At 46.9% G+C, this 26,108-nt stretch overlaps 1 protein-coding gene across 1 annotated transcript in view; it reads right to left on the minus strand.

Moving 5' to 3' along the window:
* Nucleotides 1–26,108, minus strand: part of AGAP1 (ArfGAP with GTPase domain, ankyrin repeat and PH domain 1) — a 611,312-nt gene that overhangs the window by 186,282 nt on the left and 398,922 nt on the right. The window contains exon 12 of the mRNA XM_011929622.1: nucleotides 13,478–13,636. Coding sequence (XP_011785012.1) covers nucleotides 13,478–13,636 — 159 coding nt within the window. The remainder of the gene's footprint in view (nucleotides 1–13,477; nucleotides 13,637–26,108) is intronic.

Below are 26,108 nucleotides of genomic sequence, written 5' to 3' on the forward strand. Positions count from 1 at the left end.
GGATGGTCTCGATCTCCTGACCTCGTGATCCACCCGTCTCGGCCTCCCAAAGTGCTGGGATTACAGGCTTGAGCCACCGCGCCCGGCCGGAAGTAATTCTTAAGTAGTATGCTTACCCAGTTATAATTTCAAAAACCAGCAAAGGACTATTTATCTACAAACATCATAAAAATAGAGTACCGAAAAAGATAACTGGAAAGGTTGTTAACCTGATGAATGTTCAAAGAGCAAGTCTCCTCCTAGAGCTGAATTCTTGAACTATGACCAGATGGAATGATCATGTGTGAGAACAGTGTGATGTACTTATCGATAATCTGAAGCCCCTCATTCTGTTTTCTCTATGTAATTGTAATTGTTGCCTGTAAATAAGTATATTATTTAACAGGATCTGAAATATACATAGAAACATTTCCTTGCAAATGTAGTAATATTTTAAAAATCCCACTGCAGAGATAATGTAGCAATTAAAATAGCATTTATAACTAAATATGTTTAAAATGTTTCTTCTCATATGAAAGAGTAAAATTTTTAAGTCATTTAAAATCACCATCTGCTTCTGTGTGATATAAAATTTTTAGTATCATTGTATAATTAATATTAATATCACTTTCTGTTAATAACCTTATCTGTCACGTAATAAAGCCAAGATGTAACATGGTATGTTCACTGAAAGACGTTTAAGAATGCAAAATCAGGGGGGAGGCATTGCATTGGGGAGTTATACCTGATATAAATGATGAATTGATGGGTGCTGACGAGTTGATGGGTGCAGCACACCAACATGGCACAAGTATACATATGTAACAAACCTGCATGCTATGCACATGTACCCTAGAACTTAAAGTATAATAAAAAAAAAAAAAAAAAAGCAAAATCAAAGTAACATACACATCCTAAAGGAGAAGCTGCACAGTGGGTTTGCTCGGTCACACCCCACCCTCTGTCACCCGTCTCTGGCTGTCTCTCGAACTAGCCATGTTATAACCATCTTATAACAACTTGTTCGTTTTAAATACCTCTCTTCTTCAACACTCGCTTCTTCCATGCCTTTCTTTCTCCTTGATAGCCCCCACCCCCGCCAAATTTTAAGCGACCAGGCACGGTGACTCATGCCTGTAATCCCAGCACTTTGGGAGGCCAAGGAGGATCACCTGAGGTCAGGAGTTCAAGACCAGCCTGGCCAACATGGCGAAACCCCGTCTCCACCAAAAATACAAAAATTAGCCATAAAATACAAAATAGCCGCAGGCATAGTGGCATGCGGCTGCAATCCCAGCTAGTTGGGAGGCTGAGGCAGGAGAATTACTTGAACCTGGAAGTGAGCCAAGATCATGCCACTGCACTCTAGCCTGGGAGACAAGGCTGAAACTCTGTCTCAAAAAAAAAAGTCCTTTAGGTCTTTGCCTTTTTGCATGTGTTCATAAAATCTACAAAGGAAGTGAGGGAGGAAATGAGAAAGATTTGACCAATTGTATTTGCATAGTTGACAAAGTCACCAGGGAGACAGTACGACTGAGGTTTCTTAACCTGTGGGCTTCCTAGGTTGTACAACTGAGCAAACCACAGAAATACAAAGCGAACATTTTCCTGTCCCAAGAGTGGTATAAAGTCATGTGGAAAAAAAGTCCTGTATTGCTTAAAAATGTACATTCTAAAATCAGACCTTCTAATGTTGAGAACACAAAAGATCAGAAAGTTTTCTTTCCAGTTGGAGAAGCAGCACATATATTTGGCAAATATTCAAATATATGTGCCTCTTAAGCAGCTGGGACTACAGACACACACCACCAGGCCCAGCTAATTAAATGAATTTTTTTAGTAGAGATAGGGTCTCTCCATGTTGCCCAGGTTGGTCTCAAACTGACAAATCTTTCTGTGCTGTACTACCTATTCATAATTTGAAGCTAGGGTAGTCAATGATGCTTTCTATCTTTAAAATGTCCCCCTGAAATTCAAAATTTGCATCTGCAAACATGGGGACTAAAAAAATTAATCAAACACTAAATAATTTCGTAAAATTTTAGATTTCTGTATGCTAGGAAATTTTTAAAATGTAAGTTTTATTTTTTTTTTGAGACGGAGTTTTGCTCTTGTTACCCAGGTTGGAGTGCAGTGGCGCGATCTCGGCTCACCACAACCTCTGCCTCCCAGGTTCAAGCAATTCTCCTGCCTCAGCCTCCTGAGTAGCTGGGATTACAGGTATGCACCACCACGCCCAGCTAATTTTGTATTTTTAGTATAGACGGGGTTTCTCCATGTTGGTCAGGTTGGTCTTGAACTCCTGACCTCAGGTGATCTGCCCGCCTCGGCCTCCCAAACTGCTGGGATTACAGGTGTGAGCCACCGCGCCAGGCCTAAAATGTAAGTTAATGACACACTGTTGCCTTGAGGCCAATGAGAAGTGACCTGACTAAAAATTGCGCCAAGCAAATGAGAAAGGAACCAAGGAACGAGATGCAAATTTCAGTGACGGCTCTACCCGCGGCTCCTGGACTCCTGGAACCAGGGGAATCGTGGGTTGTCTGCACTGAGCTCACTCTGCTCTCGATTAACCCAGCGTGGCATAACCTGTCTACACAGCAGACGATAACCTAGGCTGACTCAAGAGGGATCTTTTCAGATCACATTCCTCTCCTCCCTAGGAGACGATGAGAGTAGTCATGGCTGGGGATATGAGCTTGGGTATCTTCAGTCCAGAGGAATAGGCAGGCCTATTTCAAGAGGAGTGTAGGGAGGACGGGAGAGAGCTGAGTTCTGGGCCACATCCATTAGGGCATTCTGCTGGCTCAGCCTCACGGGCAATCCTTTTTAGAATCCTTTTCCTCATTCTTCCTGACTGGGTTGGAACCCTCCTTTCTTCCTCCGTGCCTCACCTTCAGTGGCTGCCCTTCTCACCCCCCCCACCACAAAGCTCCATAGCCGCTCATACCCTTCCCTTTGCGTGGATCCCACACCCTTTAGCCTACTGAGTTCTTGGCAGCATCTGTTGAACTGGACCCACTGATGGGTCTATCCTCTCTGGGGTCACTTTCCAGTGTACCCTGGGACACCACTGCACATGATAAAGTGCTAGTTATATGTTTGTCGAATGAACGGAACGAACGACAAACAGATACGTTGCTGTGATGGTCTCAGTTGAAAACACACTTAGTAATTCACACACTCATGCATGCACGACTTGACTTCAGAACGCGAACGGATGCCTCACACCTGCTCACCCTCATTTTACTTTTCACCACCTGACAAAGCAGATTTCAATTTGTTTCCTTAGTGATGATCTGTCGGTTCTTCTTTTGCAACTAGAGAGACCTGGGAACTCCGTTTGGATTCTTGCTCCACTCCCAGGGCCAGGGCAGTGGGTGGCCACCAGTGGTCAATAAATACTTGCAGACTAAATGAAGTTACATATGAAACAACTGCTGTGAAATGTACCTAATCTACATAATCCCTATTAATTTACACCACTGACTTTACTTATGATTCAGGAACAGGCTAAGATGATCCAAGGCAGGAAACCCAGTTTCCACTCTAACTACTGATACTAATTTAAGAACCTGTTGCTGAGACTGCTGCCAGTGTTTTCTGCCACAAACTGTATACACAGTGACCAACATGCTCAGTCTTAAGGGGCACTAGCACTGGTTCTCTGTTAAGAACCAGTTTCTAAAGCAATATGCAAAGCATTAAGATACTTAATCTTAAAAATTCAAAAAATTATATCATATAAAACTGGCGGGAGCCTTGGAGCTCATTTTGCAAGTCTAATAAAATACACCAAGCCACCCGCCCCTGCCACCACTTGGACGATTGCTATTTGGGGATGCCATTCAAGTGTGCTCACTAACTCAGCATAATTCCTGTGCAATGACATTGTGATGACGGGCTGCGCACAGCTCCAGGTAGTCAAGAAAGTGGAGACAGACAAGACCCTGAAGCCCCCCTTTCTGGTGGAGTTAGAATTCTTGCAGAAGACACACAAGCAAACAGGATCATTTCGGATAGTGACAGACGCTAGAAAAATCATACCAGATGGCAGGGGCAGGATGACCGCTAGTGACGGGGTAGGCGTCAAACAAGAATGTGCCCAGAGTAAGTCAAGCCACAACACTTGCTGAGAAAGACAAGAAAAGTCTGGGTAACCGCGCAGAACGGGATGGAGAGGGGTTGTCTGCAGCGATATGCGCACGCTGGACCCGACGTCTGGGCAGAAGCCTGAACCATTTGGTGGATGACTCATCCCAGATTTCAGCAGAGCAGCCGGCTGGAGCCGTGGAGAGGCCGTCAAGAAACAGGGGTCAGACCAGCTGGGGCCTTGCCAGCCAGAAATCAAGAATTGAGACTATATTCCATGGGCAGTGGGAAGCCACTGGAGTGGGTGTGGGGAGTGGCAATCTGGCTCACGTTTTGTTTTTTTAAAAGGTGAATTTGGCTGCAGAGAGAGAGGACTTTTGGGAAGTAAGAATGACAGGCCAGAGATAAGTTACGACTGATGCAGCAGAAGGACTGGGGGAACACAGAGGAGGTGGAGGTACGGGGCAGACCCAGCTTGTATTCTTGGAGGTCAAGTGGAGGGAACCAAGCAAATGAACAGACTGTGAGGTGAGGACAAGGGAGGGTGTGCACGTGATGCTTTGGGTGTGTCTCTAGCTATCGGGAGGATAGATGGTGAAAAGGTGGGTGAGAAACAGACGCTCTGGATGAAAGCTGGAGTTCTTCAAACACGCTGAGCATGAGCCACCCAACTGCCTTCCACAAGTAGGCATTTGGTTACCTGTGTTCCATGCGGAGAGAGCGGTCATGGCTGGGGATGTGAACTTGGGTATCTTCTGAGTCTAGAGGAATGGTCAGGCCTAGTTCAAGAGGAGTGCAGGGAGGATAGGAGAGAGCTGAGTTTTGGGCCACATCCATCACCTGAGGTCTGGTGGTAAAAGGAGGATGACACAGGGAGCAGCCAGAGAGCAGCAGGAAAAACCCGTGTGTGTCTTCAGAGAAGCCCAGAGGAGAGAGGGTTTCAAGCAAGACGGGGAGTCAGCAGGGCTTCCACTATGAAGATGACCACGGGAACCAAGGAGCGCTCTCGGGACTGACGCAGATGAGAGCAGTGTTGGACGGTGCTGGCCTGACGACACATGGGAGAGGGTCAAAGAGAACGTGGGTGGTAGCTGGGGACAGTGAGGACAGACGAGTGTCCTGGAATGTGTGGTGAGAAGGAAAGTAGGAGGAGAGGCGGAAACTGCAGAGGGCCATGGTGTTAGGCTGAGCGATGGCCGAGCAGGTGTGTAAGCTGAAAGGAGTGATCCAGTATCTGGGAGAAACCGCTGGGACAGGAGAGAGGGTGTCCGCAGAAGCAGAGTCCTTTGGAAGACGAGAGGCGATGGGTTCAGAGGTGAAAGGGATGCCCTATCCCATGTCCAGGCAGGAACAGATCACACATGGTAGCTCCACAGGCTGGAGAGGCATATGGGTTTTGCCATGGGAGAGACACGGGCACCTTCCCCCGTTTCATTGGGAAAGGAGGCAGAGGGCCTTCAGGCAAGGGAGAGGAAGGCAGAGATGCCAGAGGAGAAAGCTGGAAACAGTCACTGGGAACTGTCTCACCTGCATCATACCACTTGGTGTCAAAAAGATGTCTTCCCTGCAACTCCTACCCGTTGCTCCCAGTTCAACTCTCTGGGTTTATACAGAATCAGGATCAGATTTTGCCCTGTGACCACCAGTCACACACATCATTCAGGTCCCTCTGAAAGAGCTTCTCAAGTCTGGCTGCGTATCTGAAACCCCTGGGAGACATTCCACTGCTAGGGCTCCATCCCAGGCCAAATGGACTAGATCTCTAGCTGTTGGTCCCAGGAACAAGCTTTTAAGAAATCGCCACCAAGAATATAATGGGCAGCCACTGGACAACGCCTTCCCGAGAGGCTCCTCCGGCCTCCCAGGTTTTCAGCCACGCTGGCTGCTGAGGGTTTCAGGCCCCTCCCTCCATCCCGGCCCTCTGCTTCATGTGCCTCCCAGTCTGCCTATGTCTTTCTCAAAATGGGGCCCCCGAAAGGATCCTCGGAGCCAGTGAGACGTTCACAACCTCTCTCGTCCTTAGTGCTGAATGTTAAGTCTTGAAAGCATTTCTGCAGACAAACCACATCCAGGCCTTCCCCACCAGGGTCCGGTACTCCTATTCCATTATCTGTAAAGTTGATTTATTGAGCCTGAATTCAAGATTTTATCTGTTTCACTTTGTTAGTTTTGACTCATTTTGTAGTCTCTAAATCTGGAGATTTCAATGTAGATTATGTCTCAGCTTGTGGCATCCACACATCTGATGGCCTCACCCTCCCTGTCCTCACACACGCAGCGGAGGGACACGCTGAGCACCCAGTGTTCTTGGAGGCGGTCGGGTGGGCAGGGGAACAGCTTAGTGATAATTATGACACAGCCTGTTTGAATCTAGCCTTGCCCGCTGACCTGCTGCTGCAATAGGCCCAACTGCCTTCTGCCCCTGCTTCTTCATCTAAAATGGGGAAGTCTCTGGCGCTCATCTCCTGGGGGCCTGTGCCCGGCAAGCAGCGAGTTCCATGAACGTCACATCACGTCAACGCTGGTGGCAGCAGGACTGTTGCTGAAGCGGCCGTGGCCCCAGGCGGATGCTCTGAGAAGCGGTGTGGAAAGCACCCTGAGGACCAGGCCCTGCCCTGGACTGGCTGCAGTAACCCCCTTGTAAACCAGAAACTGGCTTTCCCTTCTTTGGGAAGGATTCTTACTGACTGATGGTGCAATGCCGCAACCGCAGCTGGAAGGGGCCACAGAAGCAAAACCTTCATTGCCCAGATTGGGGCTTCCTGACCATGGCACCGCTGGTGTTTTGGGCTGAATAACTCTTGGCTGTGGGGGGCTGGCCTCTACACCACGGCACACTCAGCAGCACCCTGGTGGCTTCTACCCACTAGCTTCCAGTAGCATCACCCTCCCGTACGTGACAACCAAAAACGCCTTGAGACATCACGAACTGTCCCAGGGAGACAAAATCACCCCTGGTCGGGAGCCCCTGGAACAGAGGAAGACACGCCGAAGGCCAGGGGACTAAGAGGTCTGGTGCAGGCACTACAGCAACTATCAACAATATCCTTCTCTACTCCCTGTTTACGAGGATTTCTAGAATTTTTTTTTTGCCTTGCAACAACATAAGGATTTCTGGTCTTTGGGCATGAAATGCGCTGCCCCCGTTCGGTTTTGATCACGGGGCAGCATTTCACTGTCCTCTGTTTCCCCTGGTCAGAGGCTACTGCTGAAAATAGCTGATAGGAAGGAACTAAGGAGACAAAGTACAAAGTTACAACATTCTGATTGGGAGGAAAAAAAAATTCACCTTTCACCCCCTGTGTCCAGTTACCCCAGGACGCTTCTGCCTGCTCCTCGGCCACATGCAGAGATAGGAAAGCAGGCTCCGAGCACAGAAGGGAGAGGGGTCAGCCTTTTAATTAGGCCGGCCAGCCTGGCGAGCCGAGCAGCCCCCCGGCGGTGAGGCAGGGAGTGCCCAGCTTTGAGAGATGAGAGCCCAGGGGCCTTTAACACTGCGCTAAGCTGAAGGTTGATGACAACCCCCAGGGAAGGCTTTTGAATGCCAGCCAAGATTTGGGAAGAATTGATAAAGGAAACTTCAGCATCAGGGAGAGAAGACAAAATGTCTATCCATCTTAGAATGTATTTCCTTGAAAAGCAAGTGCTATCAAAAGACAAACAATTTTTATGATACAATGTTTTAGTACTAAGCATGCGTTTCTCCTTTAAAAAAAAAATAGCAGAGGGGAATGATTATAAGCTTTGAAATCAGAAAGACCTGGGTTTGAATTTTGGCTAATTATGGTAAGTATGGTCTTGGTTTCTCAGCCTTTTGGAAGCTCAGTTATCAGGCAGAAATGATGATCCCCAGGAAAACGAGTGTTAGGTGTGAAGGTCACCACAGGGGAGGCAGTCAACACATGTACTTCCTCCTTTCTACGCTTCATTGACACCCTCTCATCAAAGAAGCTTCCAGGTCAGAGACCGACAGTATCACATTACCGCCGCCTGCTGGTCATGCACTGAAATTGTCAGTATAACATCCAAAAAGAGAAAAAAAAAATGCTCCAATTATAAAGATAAAAATTGATGAACGGTGTGGACATGCTTGCTGGAAAGTGTGGTTCAAATGCATTGGCTCCAAAAGGAAGTGTGGGACGGGCAGCTTCTGAAGCTGAAACTCGTGTTTCGAACCCCCATCATCAAAACTGATGTGCAAAACATTTTTATAATGAGAAAAGACATTTAAAAGTTGGCAAAAACTCAAGTGCTTTCCATAGAGGATCAGCTGCTTTACAACCACAGAGTCTGCTGGAAAGACACAATGATTACATGGCCAGAAGGAAACAGGGACCAGAGCATACACACGCACACACAAACCTGATGCACTCCTTCCACGTGGAAGATGGATATGGTGTTTGTGCTCGATGGTGACAAGGCCGCGTGGTGGCCTGGGGGAGGCCAAGGGAAGTGAGGCTCAAGAGCCACACGGAAGAGTCATGTGAAGAAACGCAATATTAACAGTGATGGCCAGTCGGTGTGGCAGAAGATAAACTGTTGGACTGAAGCAATCGGGGATGGGGCGGAGCTATCAGAAGAACCTGACAGCCCAGGGCTGGGGGAGCGAGGCTGCCACGGCGACAGCATCAGCTGAGGCTGGCCCAGGCAGGAGCCAGCAGGGAGGGCTGGCCAGGCTCACCCAGGTACTCAGGAGGTAGGCAGGCAGGTAAGCGCTCTGGCCCTGAGGACAGGTGCGATGCATCTTGCCTCGAAGTAAGATAGGACGGCCAAGTATGCTACAAACGACCCCCCAAGGCCCCTGCTACCCACAGTGATGCTGACTCGTGGCTAACACTTCCAGAGGAAATTACCTATGGAGGAAATGATTAATCAAAAAAAAGTACAGGCTTCCAGTAAGATTCAAGAGAACCCTCAGCCAACAGTTGTTGCAGAGATAATTGTTCTGAATCTATCAATAAAGCAAAGCTGCCCCTTCATTGACTGCAAACACCAATTTCTTTCACCCAGGATTATAAGTTGGTGTTCACGGGCTCACTACTGCCATTACGGTGATAAACAGTTTAAACCACAACAGGATCTGACATGTAGATCAATTCTGGGTCCATAAAGAATCTACACAAGAGGTTGCAGGACAGGAATTTACAGCCACCAGTTTTTATTCTCTCTTGCTGCAAAAATTACTTCTGTCAAACACTTAGAAGAGTGAGAAAAAATGTAAAAAAATTAATTTTTCATGTACTCCTGGAACGGCCTTTTTCAATGCAGAGGCTCAAGATGAATATGTTTCTGCATTTAAAAAATTACACTCAGCAGCATGTGGTGCTCAGCAGAGGAGGGATCCAATCCTCTGTGCTGCCTGCAAGCCAGCAGACGGCAATTTGAAACCCTGAACCGAGCTGTCTGCATTTTCTCTAAGGGCAGATGCGGGTCTCATGTTAGCAACGCCAAATTATATTAGACATTTAATTTTAAACCTCAGGTACTTAAATGTGAAACTTTACAACAGTAATAGTCATAAAGCAGTGGGCATTCCATTTCACAAAATGGATTCTTTTCTTCTTCCCTTAATTTAAGCAGCACCTCCTGTTTTGTAGGTTGTCCCTACAAAGGAATCTATCTAATTAGGAGTTTCTCACAGCTGCTTTAAAGGCAGAAACCCCGGGGAGGCCTGTGTGTCTAGAGAGTTCTGAAAAGTTCTCCAGAGCCAAAGTCTTAATTTAGGGTGGACAGGGGGGCAGAGAAACAGTGAATCCCAGTGTTGTTATGATTATGATGTTTTAGAATAAGAGTGAGCGACAATGGGAAGGCAAACTTGCCAACACGGGCGTCTGTCTTCCCAAGCTGCTTAGGCTCTCCCCATTCATTCCTGCTGCTAGCACAGAGTGAGCGACTCTGAAATCCAAACCAAAGACTAGGGATGGGGGCAGATATATTTAAAAAGAAAGTGGGGGCAGGGGGGACTTAATATGACCTGCAACTTAAGAAGAAAGAACATGACAGAAAGCTCTTAATCATGTTTGTTTCTGCTGTGATTACTTTCTAAGCCCTGCAGCGAAGGTTTATACCAAGACTGAGGCTTTGAAATCCATTCATAAACACGTTTTCTGGAAGTTGTCCATGAGATCCCGTGCCCTGGTGTTCACTAAAAATTGCTGGGGTCTAGCCACTTGACGAATCAGCGCACTGAAGGGGGGAATAACGCGAACCAGACGGATGCCGGGATGGTGCCCTTGGCGCAGACAAGGATGGGTCCAGCGGGTCTGGGTGGAGCCTGAATGCTGCATCACCAGTCAAATCCCTGGAGCTGGCAGATGCCATGCAGTCTATGGACCAGGCTTTGGGAAGTGAGGACTTAGAGCAGTGGTTTCCAAGCTTCAGCATGCCACGTGGTCCCAGAGGGCTTGCTATACACAGGTTGCCTGGTCCCATCCCCTGAGGACTGGATTCAGTGGGACTGACACGGGGCCTGAGAATGGACATTTCTAAGCAGTTCCCAGGGGTGGCTGCTGCTGCTGCTCCTGGAGGCACACCTTGACATGCAGTGATGTTTGGAGAGCTGAATCGGGCCACCTGAGTTTGAATCCCGGGCCCTCCTAGGATGTGACTTTGAGCAGGTGATATTTAACCCTTCTGTACCAAAGGCAGCCCCTGTAGAAGGGAGGTAACAACTGGATCTACTCTGTGACGATCAAATGAGATTATCTACATAAGGCCCTCAATAAACTGTAGCTCTTACTATTATTACTGTCTCCCTTTTCAAAATATTTTGGGTATGTCATATTATTAATCCTTAGAAAACGCAGGAATCAACCAAGATCCCCACAAAACTGTAGGAATCAGACTTCTGTGCACCATTCTGTTTTTCTGGATCTTTGCTCTGTAAAATGTCAGTTCCCAAGTCTGAAAATCAGATGCTAATTTGGCAGCACTGCGCTCTCAGCACTCATCTCTTCTGGTCTCTCCTCGTTTTTCTGCACCCCAACTATCACCTTTCACTTCACTGTAGCTCGTGGCTATTCCATCTTCCCTTTTCCTCCTCTCTGGGTCTTTGTCCAAAGTGCCCCAATGCTTATAGTAACTTCCTCCTGCTGTTTTGCACAAAAAATCCATCTGGTTCTTTAAGCATTGCTCAAGTTTGATTTTCTTTGGGAAGCTTTCCTTGATCAACTCTATCAATCCTTAAACGACCTGCACAATTTCAGCCCTGGGCTCTCCCTACAGCTCTCCTTCCATGTCCCTCAGCAGGCTGACATCGGGGGCATCCGCTTGCTTGTTTCTTATCTTCTGTGTTCAGGGTTCAAGATTTACGAGGTCAGGGAGCACACTGGTCTTTAATGGACACCCACATGGGTTAATATTATAGAAATTGCTTTGTGAATAAAAAACTGGCATTCAAACTTAGGTGACTTTAGACTCGCATGGGTACTGTACAAATGCGTGTGTGCAGACAACGCAGCCCGCTTCCGTGGAAATTGACTTCCAACCAAACCGAGGCTCTGGAAAGCAGAGTCTCATGACGTGGCAGTGTGGAAACGCCCATCGCACATACGAACAGCTCAACAGAAAGAGCTACTCAGTAGAGGGAAAGTTATCCAGTGAGTCTTTATCATACAGGTAAGTGTGCAAAAGGAATATCTGTATAGGATGAATTTTAGATGAATATTTAAAGACCTGTATTACTGGCACCTCAACTACTCTCACTCAGCAGAGGCTGCTTGGTAAGGCAAGGCCTTGTCCGTGTCACCTGTGCACCTGGCTCCAGAAGGCCCAGTGTGCATCTCCCCACACCCCCAAACGTGGCCCGGAGCAAGAACACCTTCACCAGATGGCGGCCACAGAATGAAACCTTATCAAATAGTAATACTCATTGATAACGTATCTTTTAAAGTATTTGATAATGAAGTATGTGGACTCTTTGCTCCTCCTAAAGGAACTGTGATAACAGTAGTTCTTCAGTCATGAAGAGCCAAGTGTCCTGTGTTGTGGCACACGCCTAACTACTACATAAGGGAGGGGAGAACGTGTCCATTGAACAGATGAGAAAACGGAGGCTCATGGAGGTACAGAGGCTCATGCTAGGCTGCCTGGTTGGCAGGTGGCGGGGCTTCAGCTGCAGCACACACAGGTCTGATGAAAGGCCGACTACGAGGCCTGCTGGGGCACGCCATGGTTACGAAGAGAGTAAACTGTAGACGGTTAATTTATCCTAACTTCAAACTTCTTGTTTGGGGTTTTCAGGGCTTTCATCGTGATTCCAGATGAGGCAGACAGCCTTGGAGAGCCCTTGAAGAGGCTGCAGGCAGACCTTTGCTATCTACCAAAGCGCCTTCTTTTGAGGGAAGGAAGGAGCCCCGATGCTGGGGCGGGAACGGGCCAGCCGGGGCAGGTGCGTGACGCTGTGTGTGTCTGCTCCAAGTCACAGGCTCTTCCAGACCTGCAGCGCTATGGCGTGGAGCTGCCTCGCTGACTCTGCGTCTCCTGGCTCGGTTTGGAGACGTCTTCCTTTAAGGCTTCTGCTTGGTGGTGTCTGCGGAGCCACTAGAAATAAGGATGATGTTTACCCAAAGCAAACGTCCTGCTGCAGCAGCTGGTGGGTCTACAGGGAAGACCTGATGCTGAATCTTTTAATTAGAACAAATTATGCTTAGATTACTTTAAAACCCTGTCTGATAGATTACATACAACAGTGGGAATTCCTTTAAATACCGGTGAACAGGCCAGAGACAAACGCCACAGGCAAACCCTGCTGCAGCCGCCAGGGTGCCCTCCGTGCCGCGTCATTCACGCTCCACACAGACGGCAAGATCGTTTCCAACGTGCACGCTTGTTCCCCGAAAAGCTGGCTACACTTGTCAAAATAATCATAATCATAATCATAATCATAATCATAATAATGCCGAAGGAATGTGAAAACTGAGGGATTACAAAGGGGACTCCAGAATTTAGAGGGTACATCAGGAATTCTGGAAAACAGACAAGGAGACTGAATTCACCCTAATGATATAAAACGTGCACTAGTGTAGAAGTGTAGGCCACGCTGTGTAGGGCAGTGTGACTGGGGAGATAAAATCAGATACTATTTCTCAGTGCTGCCACCTCTGTCACGTGACCCTGGGTAAGCCACCTGCCCTGTCTGCAGCCTCAGTTTCCAAACTGACCAAATGGGATGACCACCTCCTCCCTGTGCCGAAGAGGAACAGAAGAGATGACGTGGGCAAGACAGCCTAGCAAGGACAAAACGTTCCATAGATGAAAGGCAAGGTGTGAGTCTCTGCTGCAGCCGCCCCACGGGGTGCCGCGCTCCCAGAGGAGCATGAGAGCTTAGGGCGTCCTGTCCAGCCCCCGGCTTACAACGAAGGACCTCGAGGTGGCCGCGGGTCCGTGGGGCTGCGCCCCCTCTTACCACTGCTGATGGCCGAGTTTGCAATGACTGTAGCCTCACTCCACTGGTCGGCACTGGAGACTGAGTAGGAGCGCTGGTGCATGCCGTCGGGTCGGCTGTTGAAGGAGACCAGGCTGATGCCGCTTGCCATCTGAGACCCAGATGCACTAGTGACATTCCCTAGGAATAAACAAGTCAGGTGAACACCACCGCGGACTGCAGACCACAGAAACCAGTGCGAGTTAGTCTACGGGACCCACGTGCTGACACACAGTGCGCCTTACCACTGAGAGCAGCCCTCGTCCTGCCTGCATGGCAAACGGAAGCGCCAGACAGAAGAGATTTGGGAGGAATAAAAGGCGGACGCCAATCCTGATGGTGCCTGACAACGCAATGTGAGGGGACCTCATGCCGCAGATGACTCACACAGAACAACCCTATACAAAGGCGCAACCCAAGTGCAATCGCAACATCGGGTGGAAGAGAAGACAAAAGACCCAGTCGGTCTCAGGAGAGGCACCGCGATCCGGCAGGCCGGCAAGATGGTGGCTCCAGGAGCCTGGCCGTGTCACCCTATCAACGGAACAGAAAATGATCACCCATTGAGAGTCAAGTGTCTGGTAACAGAGGATTATTTTCATGGGGAAGCCATACTTTATGATGAACACAAATCAAAGTCCCTAGACACGACACGGAGGAAATGCAGGCTCTTCAACCAGGTAAGTTTACTCTTAACCTTGGAAAGACTAAGCAGAGGAAAAATAACCTGCGTGACTTCAAAGAGCACACGGGTTGTGATGAAAAATGACTCCCTTGTATACTTAATGATTTGAATCAGTTGCTCAACATCAAAATGAATTATTATCTGGTCATACCAATTTTAGACTCAAAAACATAATTAAGTGCCTTTCTCTAAAGCTCAGCCAATCATACCTTGCTGCCAGTGAATTAGTCTGTTAGGTCTGTTTGCAGATCTTCGGAGGTATCAGGGCCTTTTATAAAAAAATTTTCTTCCAATTGTTTTAGTTCAGAACCAACTAAGTTCTAAACTGTCTCAGTAGAAGTTTTTCAAAGTGCAGGATTTTATAATAAATACGCAGCCCATATTAGCAGTTCTTAAATCTGGCCAATTACCAGAATTTCCTGTGGAGCTTTTTAAAACTAGAGGCTTCAAAAAATACAGATTTTGATTCAGAAGCTCTGGGAATGGGGCTTGGGAAAAGATGCATTTTCAAAAGCACGCCGGTGATTTGGATGAGAAGCCAGAGGCAGGAACCAGGGCTCCCCTCAAACAAGTGGCCTCACTGCGATCCCGTGCAGCACCGGGACGCCAGGGAATGACGAGCCGAAGCCAGCGTACGAGCCCTACACCCAATCAGCGATTAACAACCATGAGGCGTTTGGCTTTGAAGAATAGAGTTTTGCCTTAAAAAAAGAAAAGATACCTATTTTATGCTGTTGCCTGAACTGAGTACATTCTGAACGTCATAGGCAGGTCTGCTGGATTCCAGAAAAAAGTCCAAAGTGATGCCCCAGGGAGGGAAGGATCGGAAAGCCACAGAGGCTGTGGTCTTCGGGCCTCCAGAAGCAGCATTGCCAAGAGGCATGAGAGAAATGCAGAATCCCAGGCCCCACCCACCAACTGCCTCTTAGTAAGATCCCGGGCGATCGGCATGCACATTAATTACAAAAACAACTCCAGCCAGAAAATCACCCCCATGAAACAAAAAATCGCAACCAAAACTCCACCACGGCAGACCACTGGCATCCAAGGGGCTCAGGTGGGAGGAGCACAGCGCAATGGCTTGGAAGCCTCGGGTCTGGGCTCCCCTGCTTCCACGTAGGGTCTTGAGGCAGTTTCTCATGCCCCAATCCCTGACGTTCTGAGAGCTCCATCTCAGGGCACGGGCGTGCCCTAACGCCCTAGAAACGCACAGCGTCATTTGGAGCTCACATTTTGCATGACAGTGCCACGTGGTGCTCCCACGCTTGCTCTTGCCCCAGGCCTCACAGCAGCCTGGGGAGGTGGACCAGGCGTGTGGCATCTTAGAGACGTGGAGGAGCAGCCCAGGGCTGGCAATGTGGCACTAAGGGGAGCACTCACGCTCCTTCCTGTGTTCTCCACGTGCCTCCATCGAAGCCACCCTGGGGTTGTCCTCTGGGTATTGTGTGCCTCAGCCGGATCCGTATTACAATAGGACATTCAGACCCAAGAGAAGGCAGCATCCGCACAGAGCAGAGGAGACACTCCCATCTGCGGGATCACCTCCTGGAGCCTGTGCCCACCGTGTTCCTGCCATACCACTTTTCCGTCCCGCTCTCCTCCTGGGAAGGCACCCATATGGGCTGCACCTGTTGGCTCCAGCACCTTCTAGCTTCTCACTGGGCTCAACCAATAGCGAGCACGGCAGGAATCTAAAGGAGAGAGGAGGGTGAGGGTGGGTGCTGACTCCAGGGCTCCTTCCCCGAGCAGTCGTCTTGCTGGGTGACCCCCTATCTCCTTGGCCCTTGGTGCCTGCATTGTCCTGTGTGCTTCTCTTCCCCTTCTCTACCTCAATCCCACACAACCACCTATTGAAGGTACGTTTGGGGAGGAGGCGCCTCCCAAGAGTGGCTGCCGGGCCTTTCTTGGCCTGGTTCCGCTTTTATCATGCGAATTCCGAGCAGACAAAAGGCTTCCAGACACTGCTGACATTGTTACAGTGGGCGAAAGGACTCGGAAAGGTGGAAAGGGACAATGACGAGATGCCTGCAAACAGTTGGGGGTGTGACAGGGGGGACACCTCCCTTGCTGGGACCCTGACTGCCGTGCCAGGCACTTCTGGGCCTCCTCTACCTGCAGGGACACCTGCTGTGTGGGTACGGTGTCAAGGAGGTGATTTCTTCCCCACTGCAATGCCCAATCAGACCCCTGTCACGTCATTATTAAGCATGCCATCTGTCCACAGGCCTCATTTGATACCAGCTTTAGGCACATAAGGTTCCAACACCTGAAAAACAAAAAGGAATTTCACGGTGTCTGTCTGTCCCTCCATCTTTGGGTCGTTGATGACAACATGGCACTCAATACAGCACCACTTCTCTTGCTCCTTCTCCCTGGAGAGTGGTTCTCTGATGACAACCAGGCCTAGAAACCTTCCAGAACAATTCCCTTTAAAAGGCAGAGGAAAGTATTTCAGTGTATTCACTGACTACTTGCAATTAAGCTCCAGAAATAAGTATCCACACACAGTAAGGAGAGCCAAGTCAATCTCAACTCCAGACAAGGGACACGAAATGTTCCAATGGAGGTAGCTGATCAAGAACTCATCTTAGGTTTACCAGTTCCGCATCTCAAGGCCAAATATCACACCGCCAAAAAAGGAAGGGAGAGATTCCTTCAAGTCTACACACTAATGAGAAACCACAGGACCCTGCCGCGAACGCACTCGTTTTCAAACTTCTGTCTGTCCAGCAAAATTCCAGGACAAGTCCAATCCACTGAGATGCTGGTGGAGCAGCTCTGGGGGTGTGGCTCAGAGCCCACCTTCTGCCTCCTGAGAGAGTCCCAAGGAACCAACCCGGAACCTCTGGGGTGAAGAACCTCCTGGCAAGACCACATGCTCCTGGTGTCCAGATGGAAGACACCAGACCAGCTATGCACAGTCCTTCTGACAGCAGACTCTTAGAGCCCTATAGCTCGTGAAGGCCCCCAAGACCCAACCACACCCACTTCCCCACTGCAGGACTAAACTAAAACAGCCATGACTGAATTTGGGCCACATCACGGTGTATACATGGACACACAGTGATAAAGGTGAAATTTTCAATCAGATCCATAGACTATCGCCTGACGTCCAGGCTGAGCTCATAGATGCATTTTTACTTAGTTCATCATTTCTTTCAAAGTAGAATTAAATTGGGAGATTTCACTTAAAAAGTGGTGGTTTCTGGCATCACTTAGAAAATGAGAGTATCCGGGAGCTGTGGGCCTGTGTTTGTGAACAAAGAGCTGACAGTCTCTCTCTCTCTGGATCTGTCTGCAGGATCTGAGTGGGTTCCGCTGTTGCCCAGGCTCACACCTGCCTCCCCCAACCCCACTGCACTCAACCCAGCTCACTCTTGACCTTTGGTCAAGACCTTCCAAAATACGCAGAGGAGGAGTCTCATTCCATAAGCAAAACATTTCCGATTTTCTTGCAAGGGAGTAAATCTGTTTTAATATATACCCATTCACTATATTTGATGTCAGTTAAACTTTCTTTCAGAAAAACCAACCAACCATGATGTAAAGAAACAAAAGTATTTTCTGTGATAATGCAGAAACATATTTGTTTAACTAAAAAAAATTACAGAGGGTCAGAAATACTGTTTCTGGGATCCGAACACAGTACCTGCCTTCCAACATAAATGCATGAAGACATCTGCTTTAACTCTGAGGCAAACCAGTGGTCCACGGCCTGAGCCACGACACTATGGAAGCTGCCATGCTGGGTTAACAGGCCTGTGGAGCATCTCGTGCCACGTGTCAGTGGTCCCAGGCCAGTGGCCACACTTTGAGGCATTTCCACTCACTTTCAGTAAATCCACCCGTCAAAGAAATGAACCAACCCCAAATGTGGAGTGAATCTTTTTAATAACCATGCACATTCCAAATTCAATTATAGTGTCATACTTTCTCATGCTTATTTTTATACACATGCACATACAGTCTAACATGTATCCTCATTTCTGTTCTTGAATGAATGTCATTAACTAACTGACCTACTAATGCTGTCCTGGCATCCAGTTTTGTTATGTAAGCATCAAGCAATACCGGCCTTATGTGTTACCACACAGGAGTTTTGAACACTTTTGGAAATATCTTTAAGCATAAAAGGAAGACTGTTTAAAATCATTGTCTTCTCACTCAAAGTACTTGAGGGCTACTGTTTTCACTGACTGGAATTCATTTCCTGTTAACAAGTTATTAATTAAGGCTGAAAGTCTGAAGTCCTCATTTGTGAAAGAAGCTGATGACTTTGATTGCTTGAGAGGTAAGGATCCTGACATCAAGACCAGCTAGGATACAAGTGGACCAAACACTGTTCTAAACTCAGTCCAGGTCAGCCTGAAGCAGTCCTGCCGAGGTGGGGGCCTCACACCCAGCAACCAGGCTGAAGGGCAGGGACCTAAACCCACGTGGCCACCAACAGTCAGTAAAGACACCAAGCTCTGCTGCTACTATATTGATTAGTTAAATCAAATTTTCACACCTAGACCTGATAGCTAAGAGGGTGAGTTTAAGGAAAGGCCTGAGTGCTTGCTACCCAGGCATTAAAGTTACTACTTCAAGAAGGCTACTAAACTTAGAGCTACATTCAGAAATGCCAGGAGGAATGCAAGGTGCATGGGGTCTGCAGGAAGCTATGCCCCAACCTTCAGCCCCCGTAATGCCCAGGAAAGACAGCCTCTCGAGTCTGTCTCCATCAGGGACCACCTCAACACACAGCTGTTTCGCTACAGAATTTCATTCCTGTGTCTGAGGAATAAGACATGAAGCTGGGGTCTTTTAGACGTGGGGGAACTCTGCGCACCATAGTTGGAAATGTTCTTTGCAGGCATGTCTGTATTTCCCTAGAAGGAAGAGATTATAAAAGCCAGATTAGAATGTCCTCCTTCCTGGGGTAGACGAGGTAAGTCTAACAAGTGGTCCTAACTCACCAACCTCAAGTCATGGGCAAATACAAGAGTCTTGAAAGGAAGTTTCTACCCCCGGAAGCTGAGGGGACACTTGTACTCGGGGATAAGTACAAGGATGTGGCCCCTTTGGTGGTGAGTACTCTCCACTCTTCCTTTCCCTTACATTCCTCCCTGCCTTCCACTCTCCCTGCCGCCACCAGCACGCCCTGCCCCACTGCTGCTGGCAGCCAGCTCTCCGCAGGCCTCAGTTTCTTCTCGTCTTTTGAGTGTGGACACAGGCAGGTGCCCTCTGCTCTGTTATTTTGCAAGGATGTTGACAGAGTGAACAGACTGGTACGACAGAGGTAGTGTATACTTCCAGAGAGGGGCACATCTGTTTGCTGTCTGGGACAGTAAATGTCGCTTTCCACGGCAAACTTTGGACAGGCTTGCTTACATGCTATTATTAAACATGGGGGATTCCTAAGCTCGGGGTTCCTCTTACAACGTGAGTCACTGTGTGTGCTGGTGTCACCCTGTGGGAACTGAGGCTTGGGGAGCCAGTGCATGACAATGCTGATACTCTCACTATTGCTATTGCTGCAAGAGACTGTCATTTATCTTGATCCAGGAGTCTCATCACCCAGGAACCTAGGTTGGCTAACCTGTTAACCCGTGGGTAGGGGAAGATGGGAACCAGCATGCAGGAGCTGCCGCCTGTTCTAACACTGACCTTCCAGCTTGCTGAGCAGCCGCATGGAACTGAGCCTCTACTGTGTTGAGCACGATGAAGGAAGGAGTCTCTGTCTTAGGAAACCTACAATCTAGTCTAGCAGAAGGTATACAGCAGGTCCACATGTGGCCTAAATGCAAGGCAGAGTAACATCAGAGCGGCCAGAAAGTATGAGGGGCAGGGAGCCCACCCCTGCTGGAAGGTACAGGAGAGGCTCCAGGGGACACTGCGGCTTTTAAACTTTGGGATTAGGCCCATCTAGATAAAGAACAGATGGAAAGGGGAGATACTACCCCTTAAGTCTAAGGTAGGATCTTGCAAGGAATGTTGACAGAGTGAAGACTGGTATGACAGGGGTAGCGTCTACTTCCAGAGAGGGGCACATCTATTTGCTGTCTGGGACAGTTAATGTCGCTTTCCACGGCAAACTTTGGACAGGTTTCCTTAGGTGCTATTATTAAACATGGGGGATTCCTAAGCTCGGGGTTGTCCCAGGACAACCTGTATCGCTCTTCCAATCGACTTACCGGATGCAAAGCTTTCATAAAACATTTCAAGATCAATTCTGTTTTTCTCCTTTCAGATTTCTCTTCTCCTTTCACATCTTTCAGATTTAAATCATACAGATGCACATAAACATGGCTACCAAAAAGTAGGTGCTAGAATGTTCAGAGCAGCACTGCTCGTAACAGCCCATGCTGGGAATGACGGCACTGTCCATCACCGTAGGTACATCACGGTACAATGGAACATTACACAACGGTAACAATGAACTACTGACACGGGCCACAATTGGGGCAGCATCACACACAGAACATAGAGCCAAAGACAAGTGCGAGAGTGCCAAGTGTTAGGATCCTGTTCAAGGACGGGCGAAACCCATCTATGGAGTGAGAAATCACCCTTGTGAGTGGGGTGGGGTGGGGGTGCATGTGACGGGAAGGGGTCCATGAGGGCTGGCTACCTGCTGCTTCTGGATGTGAGTGGTGGCCCCTGTAAACGTGGCTGTGACTTACGATTATAGAAACAACATACTTTTGTTTCTTTACATATGACTTATGAACCCTGAGCTTAGGAAACCCTGTGTTGAATAATAGCACGTAAGCAAGCCTGTCCAAAATTTGCCGTGGAAAGCGACATTTACTGTCCCAGAGAGCAAACAGAAGTGCCCCTCTCTGGAGTGGCATAGAGTGTACCCTCTCAGAAGTACAGAATCATAAGTCATTCTTATGTGTATGTTGTATCAATAACACTTATCCAAAAAATGAGAAAATGTCATTGGAATGGTTTGTGAATGCAGAGGTCAGGTCAGGAAGTGTAAGAGATAGAATAGGGTTGTGCAAGGGAACACTTTTATCAGCAATAAGTCCTTAAAAAGTGGCCCAGCCCCAAACTGTATAGGACGCTGGCTTCCACAAGAAGGCAGTCATAAAAGGACCTTTTCGGCATTGTCCCCCAAATATTATTTGCGTTACCATGAAATACATGATTGACAACTTGGCCCATTCTGAACTCAGAAAGAGCGTTTCCTCAAATACTCCATCCACGGATCAGCTGGTACTCGCCCCGACTAGCAGGGGGCGAGCGCATTACCATGCTAATCCATGTCCTCGCAGCGCCACTTCCTTGATATGGATATGTGTGTGTGCTTACTGCGCTGCCTTGATTAGTGCAAGCTTCCATGTGTCAAAAGCGCCAGATTCTTTCCAAAGAATAATTTTAGCTGTACTTATATCCCTAAAGTGGAAGAGTTGATTTGAAAAGGTACTTACCTCCACCATATGCTATTTTTCTTTAAACAATTTGCATTTCAAAGTGAATATGGCATTTATATCTGAATGAATATCAGTATGTTGCCTGAACTGATCTCAAATGAGCATGAAAAAGATGCTGGTTTTCTATTGAATAAGAATGTTTTCATCCACCAAATGACATCAAAGACAGAATCCCTCTTTTAAGCTATTGGCTTATTACATTAAAAATAGCCTGTTCTGATTTTTAAAAATATACTCTGAAATGATAGCTTTTCACAGCATTCAAAGAAAGATTCATCAACAAATCTTTACAATAACAATAACAAAATACAAAAGTTCATTCCCTGCACCTTCCAATTTTGGTCTGTCTTTACAAATAGGACTTAACTTCACCAAAGCATTTCACTAGGAAAATAATAGTTGGCATTTGACTTATTGGTTAAATAAGCCTGAAGAGAGGAGCAACTATTGGTGATGGGTGATAGGAACTTTCATGTACATAGAGGGCAGGGAAAAAGCCAAAAAGGATTCTATGAGCACCTAAGTGTAAACCAGACGTGTATTCCCACTGCAGAATTGTATACCTGTTATTTTAAAAAATCCTAATTACAGGAATATGAGTGACAGGAATTCACCCCTCCCCTCTGGAGCCCTCACCCTCAGAAACATCCAGGGACTGCTTTTTTCGCTCCAATCTCATTCATAGATAGCTTCAAACGCTATAAAAACTCAGCGTGAGCAGCTACCTTGCAAACCCTACAGCTGCACTGCACCCGTTCTGCGCATGCGTGGGAAAAGCAGGTTCCCTGGAATCACAACTGGATGAAGGAGGCGACACTAATGGTCACATCACTTCAAACTAGGCCTTCGCCATCTGTTCTGTCCTCTAATTACAAACCCAAAAAGAATATAATTCACAACACTACCATAAAAAGTGACACACATGACTCAAGGCCTGTGAATGGGACCCCTTCGCTCCTGTATTTGCATTGGAGATCTGCCTTGTTTTTGGCAAGCGGAATTTCAGGCTAAGAGGATTTTTTTCCAAGGACACACTCCGTATCTTGTAAGATGCAGGCACTCAGGACTCTGCATCCTGCGATACTTGGTTTGTAAAAGAGCACAATCCAACCATCTACTCGGGAGGCACAGATCTGGTGTTTCCTGACACCTTCCTTTTTAGTTAAGAGATTTTCCAGGTTATGTTTATCAGAGACAAAGTACAGAGTTCAGACCTAGTCACAATGACAGATGTAATTACTACTAAATACAGCAATGTGGCCAGGCTTAGGATTCAACATCCTGGAATTATACAGCCCACGGCTCTTTCCTACAATGTAGAAACAGCTCATTGTATGCTGCTTCCTGCCTGCTCTAAATTACGAAGTCAAGGAAAAACTAATGGGGGCCTATTTTGTTGTACTGTTAAAGTTTACTTGGCAAAAAAGTACAGATAAACAAATAATATAAACTGAATCCACCATAATCTCATCTAATAGATCGATTTTTTAGTGAACATACGCATACATTTTTCTTGGTTATGGCCACAGAAAAGATATAACTTTATATACTTCTTTAATATGATTTCCTAACCATTTCCCCCATGTTGTTATATAATCTTCATAATTTTAGATATGTAACATTATTGATTTAATGTACATAATTTATATTACCATTTTTCTACTTCTGGATAGTTTTGGTTGTTTCCAATTTCTGACTGTAAACAACACTGCAAAGGACATCTTCTACTTTTGAATTTTCCTTAGCAGAAATTCTCAGTAGCATTATTACTGGAACAAACAGCATAATGTGTCTTTCTGATTCATGATATGTGTTGCTAATTTTCTTAATGACCAGTAACTAAAAGAAGATGGAACCTGGGCATCTTTAAAACAATTTAGTCCATAATTTCTAAAGTGGATAATAATAATAATGAAGAAATGGTGATAATGATAACAGTATGCCCCATGTGGTTAATATAATGATCAAATTATGTAAAGCACTCTGTAAACTGCAAAACCTCTGCAGATATCAGTTACTAATCTCAACAGTGGGTTTTCCTATCTCTACAGTTTTTTAGCAGAAGCTTAAAATGATGATGTTGCTAATTTTGTCTTTAAAATCTAAAACGTCTGAATATTCTCCTTACGTTTCCCTTGTAATGGTGTCTCTACAGGTATAAACTGTGCATGCCATCTGCCTTCTGTTTGCTTTAGTGCTGTAGTTGGCATCACTTCGCTTGAGCTCACTCCCTCCCTCAGTGAGTGCTCACTGAACACCCATCATCAACTAGTGAAGTGCTTGGTGCTGTGGACAACTCCACAGCACCCCCATCTTCCAGCATCCCAAAGGTCTGATGATCAGAGCGATGCCAATGTTGTCAGAGGTACAGTTTACAAAAGAAAGGAAGGAGAGGAAAAAAAACCAAACCGAACCCTGTGTTTGGGGCACCATGTACACGCAGATGAAGGACATGGCCTGACAGCAGGTGACAGTGAGCTGCAGCGCCAGGGTCATCCCTTCCTTCCCATCCCTGGGTTACTGCTCCATGTTGGGGGTGGATATCATGTGGCATCTCGTACAATTCAAGACAAAATAATTACCATATCAGACGCTAACTTCTCATTTAAGTAATTATATTTAAAAACAAGTGTATTTATTTATTCTAAAGACAAAGTAGCTTTCTCCAGCCACACAGTTCTACATTGAACAGAAAAAATATATAGAATCCAGACCCAGCTGCAACGATAAATGTTATGACTACTAAATCCATCAACGTGGCCGTGCAGGATTCAACATGCTAGAATTAACACGGTTCATTGTCACTTCCTCAAACACGGAGTTTTATTCTGATCTTTGCAAAACAACGTGTGCCCTTCTCCTTGTGCCATTTTTACCTGCTGAAGGCACACGTGCCGCTCCAGATTCCAACAGCGTTTACAGAGACAGCCACCCTACGGCTGGCTTGGCCACAATCCCTCTCCTGGTATGGGTTATATGGACAAGCTGATATGCAACGGTGAGGATGAGGTGTGTAAGCATTATGAAAACGGAGAAGAAAAGAATTTTTCTTTGGTGTCTTTCTTTGCCATGAATAACGGTTCCATCTTTATTCTTTCTCCTTTATATGATAAATGCAACAGGTGTGTGTGTGTGTGTGTGTGTTTTAACATAAAATTCATTTTCATTTGACAACACTGTTTTGAGGGGAGCTTTCTCTGGTCATCTCCGAATTTTACAGTCCCTTTCCAGGAGCAGGTGGCCACACTGCTCTACTCTGAGGAGTATTCACTACTACTTCTTTCTCTGCCTTCCAGTTCTTACAAAATGATCTCACAACCGCATCCAGCAATGACACAGGGAAGACGACCCTGGGCTCACAAGTCTGGTAACATGGGCGGGTTTTACAGGTTTGCTGGTTGGGATGTTGCCGAGTTTGACTACTCACCAGAAATATTCCAGAAAGGCAATCGTTCGCTACATGAGTGGTAACTCAAAACAATGGGTCACAAGGTTTCGAGACGGAAAAATGTCACGATTACTTCGAAAAACTCTCCTCTGCCCATGTGGGAAAGGACTGCAGAAAGCAGGGAAGCCACGGACTCAACTCCAGCCTGGAAGAGTCAGAAGCCCCTTCCCAAGGCTGCGGTTCTCACTGGCGCCTGGGGCTGGCAGCTGGCTCCCTGGTGGAGGGGGCCCGAGTAATTCACACAGGCTCTTCCCGGCACCTCCTCTTTCCCACAGCTGACCCTGCAGACCACTTCGCTGGTCTCAGAAGCATCAGTGCAGCAGCTGAAACACTATTCCTCACCACCCACATACATTTTTGAGAGAAAAAAAGTTTTTGAAGCACCTTTTATACCTTTTATTTACTTGTAGGCACACCTGTTACCACATCCAACTCAGGAGCCTGGCCATCCCGTTATGTCTCAGCTGAAATCATCAGGAATCAAGTTGCTTTAGTTGGTTCTTTCAGAAAAGAACACTCCACTTAGAGTTCAAATAATGGAAGCTTTCCTTACATCGGAAGTGCGACACTTACTTCTGAATTGCACACCAATGCTCGGGACCATGGAGGGCTACCACAGGGGAACATCATCTGCAGGAAACCAACTGATCTCCTTCTCAACATCGATCACTTACATTTCACATGACGGGTAACATGCAGGAATATAGACTTAATGAACAAATAATTGCTAGGTCACAAAACTAAAAGAGGATAACAAAGAAAGAGAAATAACAGTGTATGCCTCCAAGAGTTTACAATTTAATGATGGAAGCAGTATCAAACGAATTTGCCTAAACCTCAGTGGGAGCAATGTACAAACACAGAAACAACTAGTAGTGAGAATGCATTACTCATAAAAGCTGAAGATACTGCAATTCTTAAAAAGAACTAAGATGAACTTTCGTGTCTTTAAATGTCAGATTTAGCTAACTTCCTGATGTCTAAGAGAAGCCTCACAAAACATTAACTTTTTCCCTAAAAATTGTCAAATAGACATTAAAACCAATTCCAACAAAA

This window comes from Colobus angolensis, unplaced genomic scaffold (assembly GCF_000951035.1).
Source record: "Colobus angolensis palliatus isolate OR3802 unplaced genomic scaffold, Cang.pa_1.0 Scaffold82, whole genome shotgun sequence".
Lineage (NCBI taxonomy): Eukaryota > Metazoa > Chordata > Mammalia > Primates > Cercopithecidae > Colobus > Colobus angolensis.